Raw genomic sequence first — 22,035 nt, 5'->3', positions numbered from 1 at the left:
TTTGCAACACGCTGAGGATAACTGATTGGGATACACTAATACATACATAGAACCTGGTAGCCATTTCTCTTGTTACCCAGCTTTCCCAGAATTGTTTTCGTTTTAAGGGACATGCTGCGTAATGGAGTGTTTTGCAGATTAGAGGTGTAATTGTAGATAAAAGGGGACAGATGAGTGGTGAAAGACAAGCGGGGCAACGTGCCAGAGGTCAGATCTCTCCCATGGGGCCATAGCCTTGGCACTCGTCAATGACTGTGACACTGTGCGGTATGTGGGTCATCAGATAAAGGATTCTTGTATATAAAGCCCATTGTAGGACAGTAGTGTTGGGTTAAAATATTATATCCATTGCTCGGCAATCGCAGGTCTCGTGACCCTAAAACACTTGCATCTTTGTGACCTGCTGATAACTGGTTATCATTGCTGCATGTTTACTGTGAGAGTTGTTGCCCTGTTAACCTTCTGTTGTCACGTTCCCTCTGCGGATCACCTGATGACCGCCGTTCTGTGAAATGAGAACATAGACATGACTAATGGATTTTCATGCCTGGTTAGTCATTTCCTGCCCCATAATTCTGCCAGTCATAGTTCTTATGTATAGTAAAATCTAATTTATTAAATTTCTTTTGTTCATTTTTAGACCATGTATTTTTATTAAAAAAAATAAAATAAATTATTTATTTATTTTTTAACAATGTTCGAATCCGAACAAAAGTTCCTAAGGGAGTCGGTACTCATTCCTCAACAATAATGGGTGTAAGGTTGGGGTGCTCGCCTCCAACATAGACTATATCTAGAATGTCCAAATGCAACATACATAGAGTAGTGAGCATGAGTCCCTCCCTACCAAGGATTCACTTGTGTAAATGACAAGATCATGACGGAAGCAATGGCCGTTAAACACATGAAAAAGCGGGTGTCTGTTAGACCCCTCATTGCTTGACATTGCTGCTGTCCTGACCTTGTCATAGTAGTAAATTACCTACATGAATGAATCCTTGGTGATGAGTGCTTCTTATATGCTGCAGTACTATCTGTCCCTATACAGTTTGTAGGAAGGAGTACTATTTGTGCCTGCATCATTTACAAGGAGAGACATCTAGGCAGTATTAGTGCTTACATCATGTACAGGGAGAAGCAGTACTATTTGTGCCTACATTGTTTTCAGGTAGGCAGTACTATCTGTTCCTGCATAAGGTATTGAAAGAGCTTTATTCGTCAGTCGTCATTACAGGTCATACAATAAATTACAATCGAACAACAGTACAATATACAGCACAGGTTCCCTAAGCTATACACCGTACACCTACGCTAACACTTCGCTCCATCACTCTATCGAAGAAACAATGTCGAAAAACATATTACAGTCCGATTGGGGAGGGCGTGGTATCAATAAGGTTAGGGGGAGGGCAGATCACAGGGTCAAACTACTGGGCAAACCTATGGGGGGAGGAAGGGGAAACAGAGGGACGTTAATCCCATTCTTCATCGATGTCCGGACGGTCCAAGGAATAGTCTCTAAGCCGGCTGTGGGGCAGCCTGCGGCAGTCCTGGACGGTCATGTCCTCCCTGTTGTAGATGAGGCGATTCCTGGCAAGCCATATAGCCTCCTTTTAAAACAGTTCATAAGGTGCCAGGCCTCCTGGATGGTCTCTATGTCGTGAACCCCTGGAAAGAGTCCATAAAGCACCGAATGGAACGATAGAGACTCGGTACCCAGGAGCCACCTAAGTTCAAGTTCCAGGGCATTCAATAGGCCCTGTGCAAAGGGGCACTGCCAAAAGACATGCATAGAGGTTTCCTCCACATAGGGGCACCTGGGGCAGTACCTGGTTTTGCACAGGCCACAGACATGCATAAATGACATCAATCTCTCTTTTTTTTTTTTTTCTTTCGCGCTCTCACAATTGTCATGGATGGAATGGACCGTGTCTCTCACAAGAGCAAGGCTGTCGGCAATCCTGCGACCGGGAATGCCGCAGGTCTGGTCCGGGTGGACGATCTGCCCAATGACAGACTTCAGCCTGTTAGCTAACACCTTGACGAGGATCTTGTAGTCCACGTTCAAGGGAGAGATGGGACGCCAGTTTTTCAAGTCACATCTCTTCCACTTATACAAGATCGTGATCATCCCTTCCCTCAACAACTCTTCAGGCGCACAATCACGGACCATTTGCCAGTTCAAAACTATTTCTGTCCAGGATGTGGGTGGGATCCTTCACCACAGTACAGAAACTCCTTAGGAAGGTAGTGATGTCGGGTCCTGGGATGTGTGGGTTCCTCACTGAAACTGTAATCCTCCTCTCCTCCCTCTGCATGGGACAGTTCCCAACAAAGCGGGCAAAGGGGGAGTCCTCATAGATTTCACCATATCCCAGTAACGTTTACAGATTCCAATGGAGGCAAAGGTAACTTAAAACATTCCAGTGAAAAAGGACTGGATGCATACGGTTTCCAATTTGGAGAATCCCTGTTCCAGGACCATCTTCTTCCCCAAAATATCCCGGCTCATGTCAGGGATCCTCCCGTCGACTTCCTTCAGCTTAAGCACGACTGTCTACCTAATCCAAGGCTCCAGGGTTGGAGAACCTTGGCGGGGCTGGGAGCCAATGGGGGAGCCGCTCCAGAAGCCTGAGGAGCATCAGGAGATGAGGATCCAGGTTGGGTCTCCTTAACCAAAGCCATTGTAAATCCAAAAGCAAGGTCAAAATCCAAAAGCAAGGTTAAATCCGGAAGAAAATCCAACCAGGTGAAGAAAGTGGGTGGAGCTATGCAAATTCCTCAACAGATTTTGCCCAGCAGTTGTAATCCAACAGGAAAGGTTGAAGCAAAATTAAAATCCTCGGCAGCAAAAGCTTGATGTTGAAAGCAGATGATCCTCAGAAGAAGCTTGAAGACCAGGATCTCCTGCCAGGAAAGTCTCTCCAAGATTTTTACAATATGAAGAGAAACATGAGCAGCGAAAGACAGTGTACAGAACAGTGTGTGCCCACATAATATACAGGTATACACAAGGGGCAATACTATCAGTGCTTGCATAATTTACTGGGAGAGGTAGTACTCTCAGTTACTAGAAAAGACAGGGAGGAAGTACTATCTGAACCTACATCTAAGGGAAAAGCGGGAAGTATTCTTAATGCTGACATGATATGCATAGAAAGTGTTACTGTATGTATTTTCATCATTTACAGGGAGGTAGTACTATCTGCACTTCTGCATTACAGAAGGAGATAAGCAGGCAGTATCATCTGTGCTTGCATAAATTACAGGTAGAGACTGGAAGGCTGTACTACTTGTGCCTCCATTATTTACAGGGAAAACATGAAGGCAGGACTATCAGTGTCTATAGTTAGAGGGGGAGACTGGAAGGGAGGAATATCTGTGCCTGTATTCTTTACAGGGAGAGTATGGTAGCAGTATTGTTTGGTCCGTGCCTATATCGTGTACAGGTAGACACAAGGGTCAATATTAGCGCTTACGTCATTTATGGGGAGAGGCAGTACTATCTTAGCCTACATCACTTACTAGGAAAGACCTCTATGAGACCACATAATTACAGGGAAGACAAGGTTTTGTGCCCACTTCATTCTACTGACAAAAGGTTGTGCTTTTCTTGAGTCTCAGCAGAACCTATGTCTAAGACAAGGCTTCCCAACCAGGATGCCCACAGTTGTTGCAAAACTACAACTCTCAGCCTGCCCAGAAAGCCTTTAGGATTGAAAAGTGTGTCCATTTTCTGAGGCTGTATTCACACCCGGCAGTTTTTGTAGTCCTTTTTGAAGCTCAAAAGTGGAGAAATATAGGTTATCCGTTTTTACTTAGTCTTGTTCTAGTTTATGGTTCAAAAATCTGTATCAAAAACTGCAATGTGTGATTTGAACCTTAGGCCTCTTTACATCCTGGTCCTGTGGCGCTAATGTTTGTCATTTCATGGCCGTGCACCTACTGACCCAGATCTGTCGTGGCTACATTGTTTCAGGCTGTTTTTCTAAGATATATATATATAATATAATATAATATTTTTTACGTTGTTTGTCTGAAGGATTATTCCAAGGAGGGACGTGTTACAATGAATAAGGCGGGCGGGTCTGTAAATAATGTTTCAGCAATTTAGTCAGTTTCGCTCTCCGTTAATCCAGTTTGTAGGAAGGTGTAGTACATTAGTAACTTGGGCCTCAATGATCAGAACAGGACTTGCTGGTTATATCAGGGCTTGATAAACTTGTTTTGCATTTAGGAGAAAGCAAAAAAAATATTAAATAAAATCCTGCCTCTTTAATTTTTAAATGACCAGTGCGATTTTTATCAGTGTGTGTGCCGTGAGCTGTAGTTTTTACTTGTACTACTTTTGCGCAGTATTGACTTTTTGATTCATTTTTAGAACTACTTTTATTTTATTTTTTTTACTTTGCTGGCAAAAGGGGTTAATTTTTATTTTGGGGGGGGGAGGTGTGTTTTTTTTATTTTTTAATAAACCCCTGCTGGGCCTGTCTTTATATAAGCAATTGTTTGGTTGCTTATACCGATCTTGTGTAATGCATAAACAGGTGTAGTTAGCCTAGCTTCTGGGCGGGCGTCATACTCCCCTACCTGACGCATGGGTCAGCAACAGGTAAATGAATGAACCCACCAAAAAACTAGGCGCCAGGACAAAATTCTAAGACCTGGTGCCTGGTATTTGTCGAGCCACGGGTTATTGCAGCCACTGTGCAGCTTTAATTTTTCCAGGACAGGTTTCTTGTTGGACACCAAATGGGTTTAGAAATAAAAGTGCCACCATAGTGAAGTCCATCATTGGCACAGTTTTGATGATTTACTAGGCTGTTTACTGTATGCATGTTTTTGGTTTTGTATTACAGCTGCAGGTCCCATCCTTGACCGCGGGCCTGATGACGAATAGTGACAACTGCTCATTCATGTCATCAGACCCATGGCTGGGCTGGGAATTGCGGTTGTAATACACACTCAAAAAGGCATCTGTGATGCACCAGCGCAGTGTGTTTTATTTATTTTCATTTTTTTTCAACCAGGGTGACTCCAGCTGTTGCTAAACTACATATCCCTGGTTGAAAAAAAACACTGCGCTGGTGTGTGAACCCAAATTAGTTAATGCTTGCATAAGCCTGCGGGTTCAACACAATACGTGACTTAGCAGTGTTGAGAATAATTGCCATGGACCACTCAGATCAACCCCCCCCCCCCCCCCCGAACCCCAGATGGATAACGTGGCCGGGGATAAGTTTAAGCCTAATAGAGGTGCTTTACAATATTACATTTTTGCTTCCCAACATAAACACTGTAAGCTCCTAAGGCAAGCCTAATACATAAGCTGTCCGTTTGTTCTAGGTTTTTATTTTAGAATTCTTTCTGGCCTTCAGTGTGTTAGTCCTACGGATCCGTTAATCTGTGCCTCCAGCCCCTTTATGATGATGTGCCCGTGTGGCCTTGGCTCTGGCCTTGTTGGTCTTGAGTCGCCATGTGCTGACAGGGCTGCAAGGAATAAATAGCCTGGCAGGAAGCCTGGGTCTGCCTTGTCCTGAACCCACAATTGACCCCTTCCTTGCTGTCCTCCTGCACAGGGTGACTTGGCTGTATTTGTGTGTACAGGGGATGTTTTATATGGTTAGTTATATAGAATAGTTATGTGCTGTAGGATGTATAGATTGTGTGATATTCTTATTTTTATACAGTCTAAGTACAGACTTTGATATGAGGAGAGATATATAAATAATGACCTGCGGGGCCTGACCACTGTCACAGTAGCCATTAATTATAATGGTACAGTACGTAAAATATAGAAGTCGGCACTCTCGTCTTTCCAAGACTTAGTAGTTTAAGTCGGTCTGGCCAAAGTGTGTGCGATGTAAAGGTAGAACGTATTGGGTGCTCAATCTCCATTCAGAGGTATGTCATAAGAGTGGACCTCATTTACTAAGCTAAAACAGACTAGTTTTGGTTGGGTTATTTTGGCGCATAGTCTCTGCAACATGTCTGCGACAGTGTGCCCTATTAAAATCCCAAAAGCCGTAAAAGGATGTAGTTTGTCACAAAAGGGGCGTGATTGGCCCGAAAAGGGGCGTGGTTTCACAACCCCACTTATTTACTTTTGAATTCACAGAAAAGCCTGTAAATGGCTGGAAATTTCAGCCTAGAAAAAGCTGGTCAGAAAATGACTGTGAATCCCCATAGTAAATAGAGAGGAATCCTGCAAGTCTGAAACATTTCACAGTAGTGAAAACCCGACACTTATTAAATGAGGGCCAGTATAGGTATAACGAGAGGCACCATCCATTGTGCTGAATGTAATCTTTATTCTTCGTGCAGTTTAAAATATTTGGTTCGGTCAAGCTAGGACACCACTAGCGGACACATAGGGGGACATTTATCATCGTTGCTTTGGTAAGCGAGTTCTGTAGGCATTTTTTTCTTGCTTTTTGGTTTTGCTTATGGGTGACATATTTATTATACTATCATGGTGGGTTGATAAATATGGCTTACATAAGCAAAAACCAATAAATCACTTTTGAATACAATTTTTTTTGCACACATAAGCAAAAACCAATAAACAACTTCAGAACACAAATTTGGAGCTCTGAAAAAAAGTGTGTGTGTGTGTGTGTATGTGTGTGTATGTATGTATATATATAATATAAACTGTGTATGTATATGTGTGGGGGTTTTTTTTACCACTTTTTTTTCCCTTAAATGTACTAACTACTTTTTTTTTTCTTCTCATTTTCAGATCCGTGTATCTTGTGGATTACTTTAGATTCAGGGAGTACAGTGATCAGCATTTTTTTGGTTTAATGTTAATAAAATGGTTAATGAGGACTTTTGGGAGAGTGTATTTTTGGAATAATTTTTTTTATTTTATTTACTTGACAGGCTTAGTAGTGGAAGCTGTATTATAGACAGTCCATTACTAAGCTGAGGCTTAGCGCTAACCCCCAATTATTACCCTGGTACCCACCGCCACAGGGGTGACTGGAGGAGTCGGTACCAACAGGCCTGGAACATCAAATATGGCGCTCCTTGGCCTAGGCGGTAACAGGCTGGTGTTATTTAGGCTGGGGAGGGCCAATAACAATGGTCCTCGCCCACCCTGATAACATCAGGCTGTTGCTGCTTGGTTGGTATTTGGCTAAAAATAAAAATAGGGGGAATCTTATCTTTGTTTTGCATAAATAATTATTTTAAAAAAAATGCATAGGGTTCCCCGTATTTTTATTTTCAGCCAAATACCAACCAAGCAGCAACAGCCTGATGTTATCAGGGTGGACGAGGACCATTGCTACTGGCTCTCCCCAGCCTAAATAATGCCAGCCTGTTACCGCCTAGGCCCAGGAGCGCCATATTTGACGCTCCGGGCCTGTTGGTACCGGCTCTTCTCTTCCCTGTGGCTGTGGGTACCAGGGTGGTAATTGGGGGTTAGCGCTAGCAGTGTTTGGGGCTAACACATAGCCCAGGCTTAGTAATGGATTCAGTCTATTAGACAGCTTCCACTACTAAGCCTGTCAAGTAAATAAAAAAAATAAAAAAACACAACATGTTTAAAAAAAAATGTATTCCAAAAAACACTCCCTCACAAGCCCTCGTTAACCATTTTATTAACATAAAACAGATTTTAAAAAACGCTGGTCATCGAAGCAGTCCACCGAATCCGAAGTAGTCCACAGGATACACGGATCTGAAATGAGAAGAAAAGAAAAATGGGCTAATACATTTATTGTCACCCGTCCGCGCATGACTACAACTCCCAGCATGCCCTTACAGTAAGGATATGCTGGGAGTTGTAGGAGGGGGGGTAACAATCTCCCGTCCCACATGACTCCAACTCCCAGCATATCCTTACTGTAAGGGCATCCTGGGAGTTGTAGGGGGGCGGGTGACAAGCTTGTTACCTGCCCCCTGCCGCACAACTACAACTCCCAGCATGTCCTTACTGTGAGGGCATGCTAGGAGTTGTAGTCATGTGGTGTGGGAGATTGTCACCCCCCCCCCCCCTCCTACAACTCCCAGCATGTCCTTACTGTAAGGACATGCTGGGAGTTGCAAGGGGGGGGGTGACAAGCCTGTCACCTGCTGCACAACAACTCCCAGCATGCCCTCACAGTAAGGACATGCTGGGAGTTGTAGGGGGGGGGGGGTGACAATCTCCCACACCACATGACTACAACTTCCAGCATGCCCTTACAGTAAGGACATGCTGGGAGTTGTAGGGGGGGGGTGACAATCTCCTACACCACATGACTACAACTTCCAGCATGCCCTTACAGTAAGGACATGCTGGGAGTTGTAGTTGTGCGGCAGTTGACAGGCTTGGCTCCGCTCCTTGGCTGCAGTGATCAGAGAATCACTGTAATTTCATATTTCCTGCCGGGTCACGTGACATGGGACCCAGCGGGAAATTTGAAATTACACTAAACTCCGCGGCGCTGTATTAAGGAGCCCGGGCTGACATAATACTGCAGCCGCCAGGGACTCCCGCAGCCGGGCAGGGATATGTGCAGAAGCCGTCCCTGCCATCTCTCTGCGTCTACTGCAGTGCTGAGGGATGACAGGGACGGCACCTACACATCTCCCTGCCCGGCTGTGGGAGTCCCGGGCGGCTGCAGAGTTACGTCAGCCCGGGTTCCTTACCAGGCGCTGCAGAGATGATAGTTGACGGAGCCCGGGCGGCTGAAGTGAGGCTAGCCCGGGCTCCTTACCAAGGCGCCGCAGGATATATGAGAAGCCCGTGCGGCTGATGCCAGCCCGGGCTCCTTTTAAATTCTAGCGGAGCCACGGAGCTTTTAATCCCTAATGTAATATCAAATTTCCCATGATTGGCTGCTCGGTCCTGGCCAATCACGGGACCCAGCGGGAAATATGAAATTACATTAGGGGAAATAGAAACCCTGAGGCGCCGAGGTATGTTAAAAGGAGCCCGGGCTGGAATCACTCTGCAGCTGCCCGGGTTCCTCCGATTCTATCCCCGCTACCCTAATATAATGATGGGGACACTGCATTACATAACCCCCACCCCCCTTGTCTTCCACCCGCGCCGCACATTGTCCGCCCGCTACAATACTACAACTCCCAGCATGCCCTCACTGTATGGGCATGCTGGGAGTTGTAGTGTTGCAACAGGTAGCAGACGGGAGTGCGGCGCAGGAGACAAGGAGGGATGTCATTATGTTAGGGTAGCAGGGTTAGAATCAGACAGAGCCCGGACGGCTGCAGAGTGATGTACAGTTGTAATATATTTCCCGCTGGAGCCGTGATGTCTGCTGCCAGCGGGAAATATAAAATTTGCTCTCAAAAGCAGTTTTGTACGCCAGCTCTGGGCTGGCTTACATTTACGCAGTTTTTGAGGGCTTGCGACTTTTTTTTGCGCAGTTGTGACTGTCGCAGTTAAATACCAGACAACCCGTAGTCCATTTAAAAATTTTTACTACGTAGTTAAGTTTTGGAAAACTTTCTTTTCTCGCTTTCCAGTCAAATTGTCGCACAAAAAATCGCATAGTCGCAGGTGCGACATTTGTGCGACATTTTTAGTAAAAAAAAATTAACTAAATCGCTTGATAAATGTCTGTCATAGTGGCAGCTGTTTCACATTGCTATGGTGTTTCATCAGACTCTGATAAAACACTGAAGCGGTGTAAAACAGCTGTCCCTACGGCTTCGCTAGTGGTGTCCTAGCTTGACCGAACCACATTTTAAACTGCACGAAGAATAAAGATTACATTTTGCACAATGGATGGTGAGTGCCTCTCATTATACCTATACTGTTGTGTTATTGACTATAAATGGAATGACCATACAAGCTTTCAGTTGTAGTGGCGATTATAGTGGCAAAACCCATGTAATAGGGCCCCTCTCTTACTACCTTCATGCCCCTTAAGGCAATTTCCCACCACGCTGCTGTTTTTACACCAATCTTGCCACAGTGCAAAGTAACATCTTTTTGTATATATTTTTTTTGTTTTGTTTTGTTTTTTGACTCCACTTGATGTCGCCATTTTATTTTAAATGAAAATACTTGTCAGTCTGTTTTTTGACATGATAGATTATCACCTGATACTAAATATATTATGTGAGATGTGTTACTGTGTAAGATGATATATTGCAGCTCCACTGCTTCAGTGTTCTGACAGGTCTTGCTTTTTTCTTTTCTTTTGCAGGCTCATATAAAGTTCCCTATAGACTATCCGTACTCTCCACCAACTTTCCGTTTCCTGACAAAGATGTGGCATCCCAATATATATGAGGTAAGACGTACTGTGCATTGGGCTGCCATTGTGTGTAGGTAGCCAGTCCACTCAGACCTTATTAATAAGCAGCTGGGAATCTTTCTATCTTAGGCTGTAGAATAGCTGGAGCTTTGTTCTGAGCAATGTTTGTTCTGTACTAATTGACAGATCGCCCTGGGTCCGTTGCGATCCTCCTGTATAATGTATAGGTGCGGCCGGCCTCTCTTCTATGGTCCCCTGCACTGCCGAATATATACACCTATTCATATTTCCCACAGAGAGCTGTGATTGGCTAGATGGGCCCAGCCAATCACAACTCTCTGTGGGAAATATGAATAGGTGTGTGTGTTTGTATATCAGCCACATCTATACATTATACAGAAGGATCACAGCGGGTGTCAGGAATGACACTCTTCGATCTGTCTATTAATGCAGGTACCACAGCTCCCAGCATGGAGCAGTGTGTGCTCCATGTTGGGAGTAGTAGTACCTACAGTTAAGTATAGATCACAGTGGGTATCACTCCTGATACCCGCCGTGATCGTCCTATCTATTGCAGAGATGCGGAGCGGCTTTCTCCAGCGCTCCGCATCTCTGCACTATACTACGGCCAGTGTGAGATGGAAATTTGTGCCCCATGCAGACTTGGCTCTGCTCCTCCCCTTAGATCTCCGAAGATTTCCGAAGCTAGAGCTGGGGGGGAGCAAAGGCAGAGCAGGGGGAGAGAGGAGGTACATGCCCCCCTCATCTCCCTTCTCCCTGCTCTGCCTTTTGGAGGATGCAGGCCTGCACGGGAGAAAGAAGACAGAGCAGGGGAGAGAGGATGTACACGTCTCCTCATCTCCCCTCCCCATGCTCTGCCTGTATTCACTGAACGGGAGGGTGAAGAAGTGCAGTAGTGGAGATGTATAGACTGCAGGGGCTGGGGAATAAATCTCGGACTGGGGATGATTTCTGTGTGAAGGGGGGGGGGGGGGGGGACTCCTGAATGACACATGCTGGGAGTTGTAGTCCCTGTTATGTGTGTATGCTATTGTTTCCCAACCAGGGCTGAGTTACTAGTGTGTAGCAGGTTTCCAACTTACACCAGCCAGTGATATTAATAGAACATCAATGATTCAGATTTCCCTCAGAGCTGTGATTGATTATTTATTTTATTTATATAGCGCCTACAGATTCCGCAGCGCTTTCAATTATGGGGTACAAACAAAGACAAGTATCAGACATAAAATTACACAATAACTATTCAAACAAGAGGTGTGGGGATATATTGAGGATATGTTGAGGCCAATTACAGAATGTTATAGGCCTGTCTGAAGAGATGTGTTTTTAGGCCACATTTGAAGCTATGGATGTTGTTGTTGAGTCTGAGGGATTGAGGGATAGCATTCCAGAGAACCAGTGCAGCACGAGTGAAGTCTTGGAGATGGGAGTGAAAGTTCGGATTATAGAAGATGTTAGTGTGAGGTCATTAGCAGATCGGAGAGAACGTGTAGGATGGTAGACAGAGATGAGAGAGGAGATGTAGGGAGGTGCAGCATTGTGGAGAGCTTTGTGTGTGAGACTGAGGATTTTGTACCGTATTCTGGACTGAATTGGTAACCAGTGTAGTGACTGGCACAGGGAGGAGGCGTCGGTGTAGCGGCTTGAGAGGAAGATGAGTCTGGCTGCGGCATTAAGGATTGACTGGTGAGGAGAGAGTTTGGAGAAAGGAAGGCCTATTAGTAAAGAGTTACAGTAGTCGAGGCGGGAGTGAAACAAAGCAATAATGAGTTTTAGCAGTTTCAGTAGTGAGAAACGGGCGGATCCTTGAAATGTTTTTGAGCTGCAGGTGACATTAACCTGAAAGAGACTGAATATGGGGAGTGAAAGACAGATCAGAGTCAAGTATAACTCCAAGACAGCGAGCCTGCTGCCCGGGAGTTATGGTAGTACTACATACCAAGATGGAAATGTCAGGGTTAGGTAAGGTATCAGTTGATGGAGAAAAGACCAGAAGTTCTGTTTTTAGAAAGATTTAGTTTCAGATATTAAGAGGACATGATGTCTGAGACAGCAGAGAGACAGTCACTGGTATTCTGTAGGAGTGCAGGGGTGATGATGGAGGAAGAGGTATAGAGTTGGGTGTCATCAGAGTAGAGGTGGTACTGGAAACCAAATCTACTGATTGTTTTTCCAATGGGGGATGTGTAGAGTGAAAAGAGTAGAGGACCCAGGACCGATCCCTGGGGAACCCCGACAGCAAGGGGAAGAGGAGAAGTAGAGCCAGAAAACGAGATGCTAAAGAAGAGGCCAGAGAGATAGGAGGAAAACCAGGCGAGCGCAGAGTCCTTGAGACCGATGTTGCGGAGATTACTGAGGAGGAGTTGGTGATCCACAGTGTCAAAATCCGCAGACAGGTCCAAGAGAATCAGTAAAGAGAAATTGCCATTTGATTTGGCCGTCAGAAGATCGTTAGTGACTTTGGTTAGGGCCGTTTCTGTGGAGTGAAGGGAGCGGAAACCAGACTGTAAGGGGTCAAGGAGAGAGTTCTTGGAGAGATAGCGGATAAGGCGGGAGTAGACCAAGCGTTCCAGGAGTTTGGAGATAAAGGGGAGATTTGAGACGGGTCGATAGTTGGCTGCACAGGACGGGTCCAGAGATGGTTTTTTCAATAGTGGGGTTATGATAGTGTTTGAAGGAGGAGGGAAAGGCCCCAGAAGAGAGGGAGAGGTTAAAGATTTTAGTTAGGTGATAGCAGTAGAGAGAGACTGGATGAGGTGTGAAGGCATGGGGTCACTAGAGCAGGTAGTCGGGCGGGTGGAGGAGAGGAGCCTGGAAACCTCGTCCTCCGTTACAGGCTCAAAAACTGAGAGTGATGAAGAGGAGACGTGGCTGGGAATTGGATCAGAACTTTGATTACATTCGTGATGAAATCCTCTCTGTCTCCTTAATTTTAGTTTTGAAGTATTTGGCCAGGTCTTCAGCACAGAGATCAGTGATTGGGTCTGTACTTTAGGCTGAAGGAGACAGTTGAACGTGTCAAAAAGGCGTTTTGGGTTGTTAGACAGAGAGGAGATGAGGGAGGTAAAATATGTTTGGCGAGATGAAGAGCGGAGTAATAGGATTTAAGCATGAATTTATAGTGCAGATAGTCTGAAGAAGTCTTAGTTTTCCTCCACAGACGTTCAGCACACCTAGAGCATCGCCTGAGAAAGCGGGTTGTTAGCGTGTGCCAGGGTTGCTGCTGTCTGTGTCGGGAGGTTCGTGTTTTAGAGAGTGCCATTTGATCCAGGGTAGACTTAAGGGTGTCATGGTAATGTTTGGCTGCTAGATTAGGGCAGGAGAGAGAAGAGATTGGTGATAGTGAAGATTGTAGAATGTCTATAAATTGACTGATGTTTATGGCACGCAGGTTTCTGTAAGTGTACAAGATTGGAGTGTCTGGAAGAGGATAGGAGTTACTGATAGAGAAAGAGAGATGGTTGTGGTCCGAGATTTCAAAAGGAGAATTAGTGAATTTAGAGAGAGAGCAAAGTCTAGGGAAGATAAGTCCACTGTATTCCCATCCTTGTGTGTGGGAGAGTCAGTAATCTGTGAAAGGGAAAAGGAGGAGGTTAGAGACAGAAGCCGAGAGGCAGAAGAGGAGATTGGGGTATAAATTGGGATATTAAAATCACCCATGAGTGTAGGTGTTTCTGAGGAAAGAAAGTGAGGGAGCCAGGTGGCAAAATGATCCAGGAACATTTGGGGAGAACCAGGAGGACGATAGATGACCGCCACTCTGAGAGACAATGGGCGGAAGAGCCTGAGGGTGTGAACCTCAAAAGAGGGAAATGTGAGTGAGGGTAATGGGGGGGATGACTTGAAAAGTGCATTGTGGGGCTAGAAGCACCCAAACTCCTCCACCATGCCTGGTGTCAGATCTAGGTGTATGGGAAAAGTGACGGTCACCATAAGATAAAGCAGCGAGAGAAGCAGTGTCAGAAGGTTGTATCAATGTTTCTGTGAGAGCCAGCAGATTAAGAGAATTAGTGAGAAATAAGTCATGAATCTGGGTGAGCTTATTGCACACAGATCGAGAGTTTAGAAGAGCGCAGTTAAAGTTTGTAGTGGTTCCGCAAGAGGCAGGTAGTGTAGAGAAAATATTTGTGAAAGGTGGGACAGGGTTAGGAGCAATGTCCCCAGCAGCTAAAAGCAGAAGAAAGAGGGAGAGCAGATGGCTGGGTGAAGTGATGGAGCGACTTCTGTGCTGTACCATGGAATGAGGTGACTTTGGGTGGTTTATGATGGTGAGCAGTGCATGCGAGCAATACATAGGTGAGGGAAGGAGGCATGCACAGATGTATATAGAGTCCACTGGAGAAATCGGTGGGGGATATAAGCGAAAATATATCGCAATGATGTAAGTAATAAGTGAGTGCATGTTTGTTTTTTTGTTTTTCTGAAAAAGAGTGACTTACTTTTGTAGTTATAATGTTGCGTTAGTTCCCTTTTGTTCCCTTCTGGTTCAATTCTGGTATAATTCTTGATGTCACACTTAAGAAGCACTTTAGATGGCAGTTTTAGATGGCATATTTGAATGTCTCCAGACCTAAGGTCTAACAGTGATTTGGCTGCAACCATCCGGTCAATCCCATGAATGGTGTTCTATTCACATTACTGGCCGGAGTATAGTGCAGAGATGTGAGCGCAGTATAGAGCCGCTCCGCATCTCTACTATATTATGGACGATCGCATTGGATGTCAGGACTTACACCCGGTCGATATGTCGATTAGTACAGGTACTACTACACCCATCAGGGAACAGTCTGACCCATGCTGGGAGTAGTAGTACTACCTAAAAAATGAAGAAAAATTAGGGGGGAAAAAGTGAAACACACAGTTTATTAAAAAGTAATAAAAATTTCTTCATAACATTTTTTTTTGTTAAATGGTACCCAACAAATTTGGGGAAAAAAAACTCCAAAAGGGCCAAAAAAGGAAAATTCCACACAAAGGTAAATACGCCAGAAAAAATGCAGGGAAAAACAATGGCAGTTTTTCTGGCCTTTTTTATCTGGTGTTTTTAAGCCTAAAAAAACGCAGTGCAAAAACCTCTGTGGAATTCTAGCCTTAGTGCAGCTTTCACTTTAGCCTATATGATGGAGGAGGAGGAGAGGTGCCAGTAGGGACCTGCAGACGTACTTGCTTTTTGATTGACCCCACAACCTGGATGTTTTACCAGTGTTTGGTTCGCTGTGTCGGATAAGTTGCACCAATGCTTAAAATAAATATAAGTAAAGGTAATACATTCTACGCTGTCTCTATTAGGGATCAACCGATTATCGGTATGGCCGATATTATCGGCCGATAATCACGATTTTGGGCATTATCGGTATCAGCAATTACCTTGCCGATAAGCCGATAATGCCCCCCGCACCGCCCCCACCGCACCGCGATTGCCCCCCCGACCCACCGCACCGCGTCGCACCCCCCACCATAGTGCTGGGCGGTATACCGGTATGAACCGGATGGCGTTTTTTTTTTCTCCCACAGTATGGATTTTTGCCATACCGCTATACCAGTCGGGCCCCTCCCCCACCCTCCGAGTCAATAAAAAAAAATTAAACTTACCTGTAATGGGGGTGGTCCGGGCCATCCATCCTTCCTGTAGTGTCCGGCGGCATTCCGGGTGGAGGGTGAACCGGTCCGGGCTGTCCTTCTCCGGGGTCCTATTTGCTATCACTGCATGCATGCTTGTCAGAACTATTCAAATGTTTATTATCCTGCACGACGAACAGCGTAAATGTGTGGGAAAATAAAAATTCATATCAGAAAAATGAATAGTGATCTAAAAGTCCCATAAAATTATAGTGACTTAAAAAAATACATATCATGGTGCAAAAAATTGCAGACCCTCATGTAGCCCCGTATACTGAAAAATAGGAGCTATAGGGGTTAGAAGAGGACTACTGCATACTGATTTTGTCAAAAATTGGGTACCGTATAAGCCGAGGCCCCTAATTTTGCCCCAAAAACCCAGGAAAAGTTATTGACTCGAATATAAGCCTAGGGTGGGAAATAAATCATTCCTCCTATCCCCCCCCTTCATCACTGCTTGTCAATCCCTTCATCAGTGGTCTTAAAACTTCGGACCTCCAGCTGTTGCAAAACGATACCTGCCAGCATGCCTGGACAGCCATTGGCTGTCCGGGCATGCTGGTAGTTGTAAACAACAACAAAAAACGTGGTCTCAAATGGCTGGAGGTGCTCAACCCCAAATGCAGTTGTGCATATATACTGGGGGAACAGATCCTGCCCTTGTAGTCCGTTGCTAGGGGCGATCCCCAGCATAAAAATGCATACAATGGAGGATGCCTGCAGCGGACTACAAGTGCCACAATAGAATCCTACACGAGATAAACGGTGTGGATGTGTAACAATTAGAATAATACAATACAGAAATGTAGGTGCACTACTGTGGTAGATGTATACAATGACATTGGCTACTCCCTCAACACTGATATTAAAATTGAGACATTCGCCAGTGTATCCTTATATGAAGGACACACCAGAGCCCGCACACCAACGCCAAGGTTTCTCAGATGGCACGGGACCTAACGCTAACCTACCTGTGCGTAATAAGCTTATAGCCTCTCTCCCCCCTTCCATTGTATGTGTGCTTAGTCACGCTGGAGGGAACTGGGAGCAGGCTACATGTCGACCTAGTGCTGCTGTAATTGCCCACTGGCCCCTGGTTTTTGCTTATTACGCACAGGTAGGTTAGCGTTAGGTCCCGTGCCATCTGAGAAACCTTGGCGTTGGTGTGCGGGCTCTGGTGTGTCCTTCATATAAGGATACACTGGCGAATGTCTCAATTTTAATATCAGTGTTGAGGGATTAGCCAATGTCATTGTATACATCTATCACAGTAGTGGACCTACATTTCTGTATTGTATTATGCTGGTAGTTGTAGTTCTGAAACATTTGGAGGTCCGCAGGTTGAAGACCACTGCGACCTTAGTCATCATCCAGACCCCCCTTTAGTTTTCTACTCTCCTCCCTCGGTGGGAAGGAAGAGTGAGCTGGTCCGGGCCATCTATGCTGCAGAGACCGTCCAGTGGGAAGGGTTAGTCGTTCCAGGCTGTCCGGTTTCATCGGGAGGCCCTCTTCTCTGGGCCGGCCCCAGTCTAGTGACGTTGCCTACGGACGTCCCTGTGTGTCGTCGTCAAGGCAACGTCACTAGGACTGTGGAAATATTATGCAGTACACTTGCGATTTTTGATTCTAAGTGGGGTTACAGTTTGAATAGGAAGACATGAAATGATATACCCATACAATATAATTTTATATACAAAAGTAAGTTTTTTTGCATTTTATTTATTTTATTGCTCTTCTGTGCAGTCACAGAAAATGATTTCATTATTGCATGTTCTGTTTTACCCTCTGTTTATACCCCCCCCCCCCCCCCCCCCTCCCCTCCCCTCCCCTCCCCTCCAAATATCATAAAACCAGACTTCTCTCTGGCGTGGTCACCTCTGCTTGTCACAACTATGATTTTTTTATTTTTTTATGAAAAAAGTACACTTCGACTTGAAATTGCAGTGGTGTGCAGCTTTTCAACTTTATTTCAGGTGTTTTTATTTCATAAAATATATTGGGGAGGGGGGTTTATCATGATTTTTTTTAATTTTTTTTAATTTTGTAATTTACAGTTGTGTAGCAAAAACAATTGTAAGACTTTAGAAGAAAGTACAAAATGGCCAAAGACCCCGGGTAGTAAAGAGGTTATAGATCTAGTTCTTATACATTTTTGGTCCCTTTTTTTTTTTTTTTTTTTTTTATGTAAACCTATAATAAAAAAAAAAAAATTTTTTTTGAGGTTTAACCTGCTAGTTTTGCTGTATAGACCAGGACAGAATGAACAGGGTCCTTTCATTATCATTAGAGGATGGGAAGTTATTGACGGCCTTTGTACATTGGAGGAATATATATAATGCAGGACGAATGCTCTTCACACATATAAGACTGTACACATCTCCCCTTTTCTCTCATCCCTGGGGAGGGGTTGTTCTTGACTGAGAAATTTTTATTTACTACAGTCTCCAGTAAAAAATCCCATTTATTTCAGCTACCATAAATTCTCTTCTCCTATTTCCTAGAATGGTGATGTCTGCATCTCGATCCTTCATCCGCCTGTAGATGACCCACAGAGTGGAGAGTTGCCTTCAGAGAGGTGGAACCCCACCCAGAACGTCAGGTAAGCAAGAAGGTGGAGTAAAGCAATTCTGGGTACAGAAGGGTGGATGCATCCACTATTCATAGTCCATCAGCTATTAGGGTTCATTGACTGAATCAATTTCACACGTTTAACCCCCTAACAACACTAGGCGTACATTAATGGTGGTCACTGTCTGGAGCTTAACCTGTTTCATGCCCAGTTGGTAACAGGGGCTATCAGTGGCAGGGACCCACCGGTAATGTGGGACACCAGCGATCACACTGATAATCATTAACCCTTTAGATGCCACATTCAAAGTCGATAGCCCCATATTAAATTGGAAATTACAGGTGGGTCAGGACCTCCACAGCACAATTGTGGGTCCTGACCAGCTAAGATGGTGACTGGAGTCTGCCTCAGCCAGGCTGTACAAGAAGTGCCAATAACACTGATCAGTACTATGCTATAGCAGATCACTGAACAGTAATAGCAAATTAAAGTTTACATGTAATAGTCCCCTATGGGGACATACATGTATAATAAAAAGTTTTAAATATAAATAAACCCCTTCCCAATAAAAAATTACATCGGCCCTTTTCCCATTTTATAAAGGCAAATGTAAAAATTGCTATGTGCAGAACTGTTTGGTGTAAAAAAAAAAAATCTAGACTTTTGGTCACTTATTATACCAGAAATAAATGAATAAAAAGCAACCAGAAGGTCTCACATACACAAAGGGTACTAATGAAAACTACAGATCACTTTCAAGACATAAGCCCTAATACAACCCTGTATACGAAAAAATTTAAATTGTAATAGGGTCAGATTGGAACAATTTTAAGCATACTCAGTTTCTTAACCCTTAGAGGACATGTGACATAGTTTGAACTAAAGGGGTGCTGCGGGAAAGTTGAGAAAAATAAACATTCCCCAAAGTAGGGATCGACCGATTATCGGTATGGCCGATATTATCGGCCGATAATCACGATTTTGGGCATGATCGGTATCGGCAATTACCTTGCCGATAATGCCCCGCACCACCCCCACCGCACCGCGACCGCCCCCCCCCCCCCGCACCGCGTCGCACCCCCCGCCGTAGTGCTGGGCGGTATACCGGTATGAACCGGATACCTTTTTTTTTTTTTTTTTTTTTTTTTTTTTTCTCCCACAGTATGAATTTTTGCCCATACCGCTATACCGGTCGGGCCCCTCCCCCACCCTCCGAGTCAATAATTTTTTTTTTTACTTACCCGTAATGGGGGTGGTCCGGGCCATCCATCCTTCCTGTAGTGTCCGGCGGCATTCCGGGTGGAGGGTGAACCGGTCAGGGATGTCCTTCTCCGGGGGTCCTCTTCTCCATTCCGGGCAGGCTCCGGCCTAGTACGCTGCATAGATGCCACTACGCCGTGACGTCAGCTGCGTCTATGCAGCGTTACTAGGCCGGAGCCTGCCCGGAGTGGAGAAGAGGACCCCCGGAGAAGGACAGCCCGGACCGGTTCACCCTCCACCCGGAATGCCGCCGGACACTACAGGAAGGATGGATGGCCCGGACCACCCTCCCCGGACAGTCCCTGCAGCAACTGGGAAGGTGAGTCAGGGTTCTGGGATGGGCAGGGGTCTGTATAATATACTATACCTACAGTAGGCCCTCCAGCTGTTGTAAAACTACAACTCCCAGCATGCCCGGACAGCCAACGGCTGTCCGGGCATGCTGGGAGTAGTAGTCTTGCAACAGCTGGAGGCACCCCTAGGCGCGGCGGGGGGAGCGGTGGCGGTGATAGGTCTCGGGACCCCCGGACAGGCAGGGGGAGAGAAGCGGGTGGCGGCGGCGGTCTATGGCACCGCAAAAGCCACTGCAGTGCATTGATTTAAAGCGTCGCAGGGGGATAAATAGCCGATAACTTATACCGGAATATCGGTATAAGTTATCGGCTATCGGCCCTAACCTCCACAGATTATCGGTATCGGCCCTAAAAAAACTATCGGTCAATCCCTACCCAAAGCCACCACAATACCTGTTCTGTTATCCTTTTGATTTTGCCACGTCCTGTGGTCCCGATTGTCTCCTGAATATTCTTTTTTCCTTGCTTGCAGCCCAGACTACAACTCCCAGCAGTCTTAAATTTCGGCTCTGTTTTTTTTTTTCTTATTTCAAACGATCACCCCCACCACCACGAAAGAAAGAAATCATGCTATGCTCTGAATGGCAGCAGTCAGTGATTAGATCTACAGCAGGAGAAGAGCAGAATTATGTGATGAGGAGACGCTTGGCTAAGATATTCACACAGGGAGGGGAGGTGTGGCTTTGAAGCAAGAAAAGACAAAAATCATGTGGTGTTTGTCCTCCAGGGGGGTGGAGGCTACTCTTAGTGAGGGCTTTGCACAGAGACAAGGAGGATCTGTTTGTGACTGCTTTCTCTCACTCCCTGCATGAAAGTGACAGCTGAAAGAGAAAAAACTGCTCTATATAGCTAATGAATGATATTTAGACAAATAGGTTGGTGAGAGGGAAAGACTGGGCTATGGTTTTAGTTCCCGGTGTACCCCTTTAACCCCCTTAACGACCACGGACGTAAATGTACGTCCTGGTTTGGCGGGACTTCCCACACCAGGACGTACATTTACGTCCTGTGTATGACCGCGAGGATCAAAACGGTGCTCGCATCATACACGACAGGTTCCGGCTGCTAGTAGCAGCTGGGGACCCGCTGGTAATGGCCGACATCCGCGATCGCGCGGATGTCCGCCATTAACACCTCAGATACCGTGATCAATACAGATCACAACATCTGCGGCAGTGCAGCACTTTGGATGATCGGATCGCCCGCAGCGCTGCCGTGGCGATCCGATCATCCAGCATGGCGGCCGGAGGTCCCCTCACCTGGCTCCGGCTGTCTCCCGGGGTTATGCTCTGGTCTGAGATCGAGCAGACCAGAGCAGAAGATCGCCGATAATACAGAGCAGTGCTGTGTCCAATGCATAGCACTGAACAGTAATAGCAATCAAATTATTGCTGTAGATAGTCCCCTATGGGGAAATAAAAAGTGTAAAATAAAAGTTGAAAAATGTAAAAATAAAAAGTGAAAAATCCCCTCCCACAATGAAAATTGCCCTTTCTTCCCATTTTACCCCCAAAAAGCATATATATATATATATATATATATATATATATATATATATATATATGCTGAAAATGTAGCCAGCACCTAAACCCAATACACGGGTGCACGCTGCTGTGGCAAGTACAAAACATGTAAAAAAAGAAAATGGCAGCAGCACACTTGGTCAACAAAATGGAGGCTCTTAGCGCACTTTTTGATCAAAACGTGTCCCCCATCCACCACGCGGAGGTGGCCTCTTATCGGATGGGTCCCTAAACACTCACCTACCTCAGGCTGGGTGACATGTTGGATCCACTAACGATCCAAACCACCTCCTGTGAAAATAGGGGAGGGGATGCACAGGAGGTGGTTTGGATCGTTAGTGGATCCAACATGTCACCCAGCCTGAGGTAGGTGAGTGTTTAGGGACCCATCCGATAAGAGGCCACCTCCGCGTGGTGGATGGGGGACACGTTTTAATCAAAAAGTGCGCTAAGAGCCTCCATTTTGTTGACCAAGT

General features: G+C 45.4%; 1 protein-coding gene across 3 annotated transcripts in view; it reads left to right on the top strand.

Annotated features, from left to right (window-relative positions):
* Nucleotides 1-22,035, top strand: part of UBE2R2 (ubiquitin conjugating enzyme E2 R2) — a 49,769-nt gene that overhangs the window by 20,522 nt on the left and 7,212 nt on the right. For all 3 annotated transcript variants that reach the window (XM_056542702.1, XM_056542695.1, XM_056542684.1), the window contains 2 exons: nucleotides 10,164-10,250; nucleotides 18,356-18,453. In XM_056542702.1, coding sequence (XP_056398677.1) covers nucleotides 10,164-10,250; nucleotides 18,356-18,453 — 185 coding nt within the window. The remainder of the gene's footprint in view (nucleotides 1-10,163; nucleotides 10,251-18,355; nucleotides 18,454-22,035) is intronic.

This window comes from Hyla sarda, chromosome 1 (assembly GCF_029499605.1).
Source record: "Hyla sarda isolate aHylSar1 chromosome 1, aHylSar1.hap1, whole genome shotgun sequence".
Taxonomy (NCBI): Eukaryota; Metazoa; Chordata; class Amphibia; order Anura; family Hylidae; genus Hyla; species Hyla sarda.
This window is presented reverse-complemented; position numbering and strand designations above follow the sequence as displayed.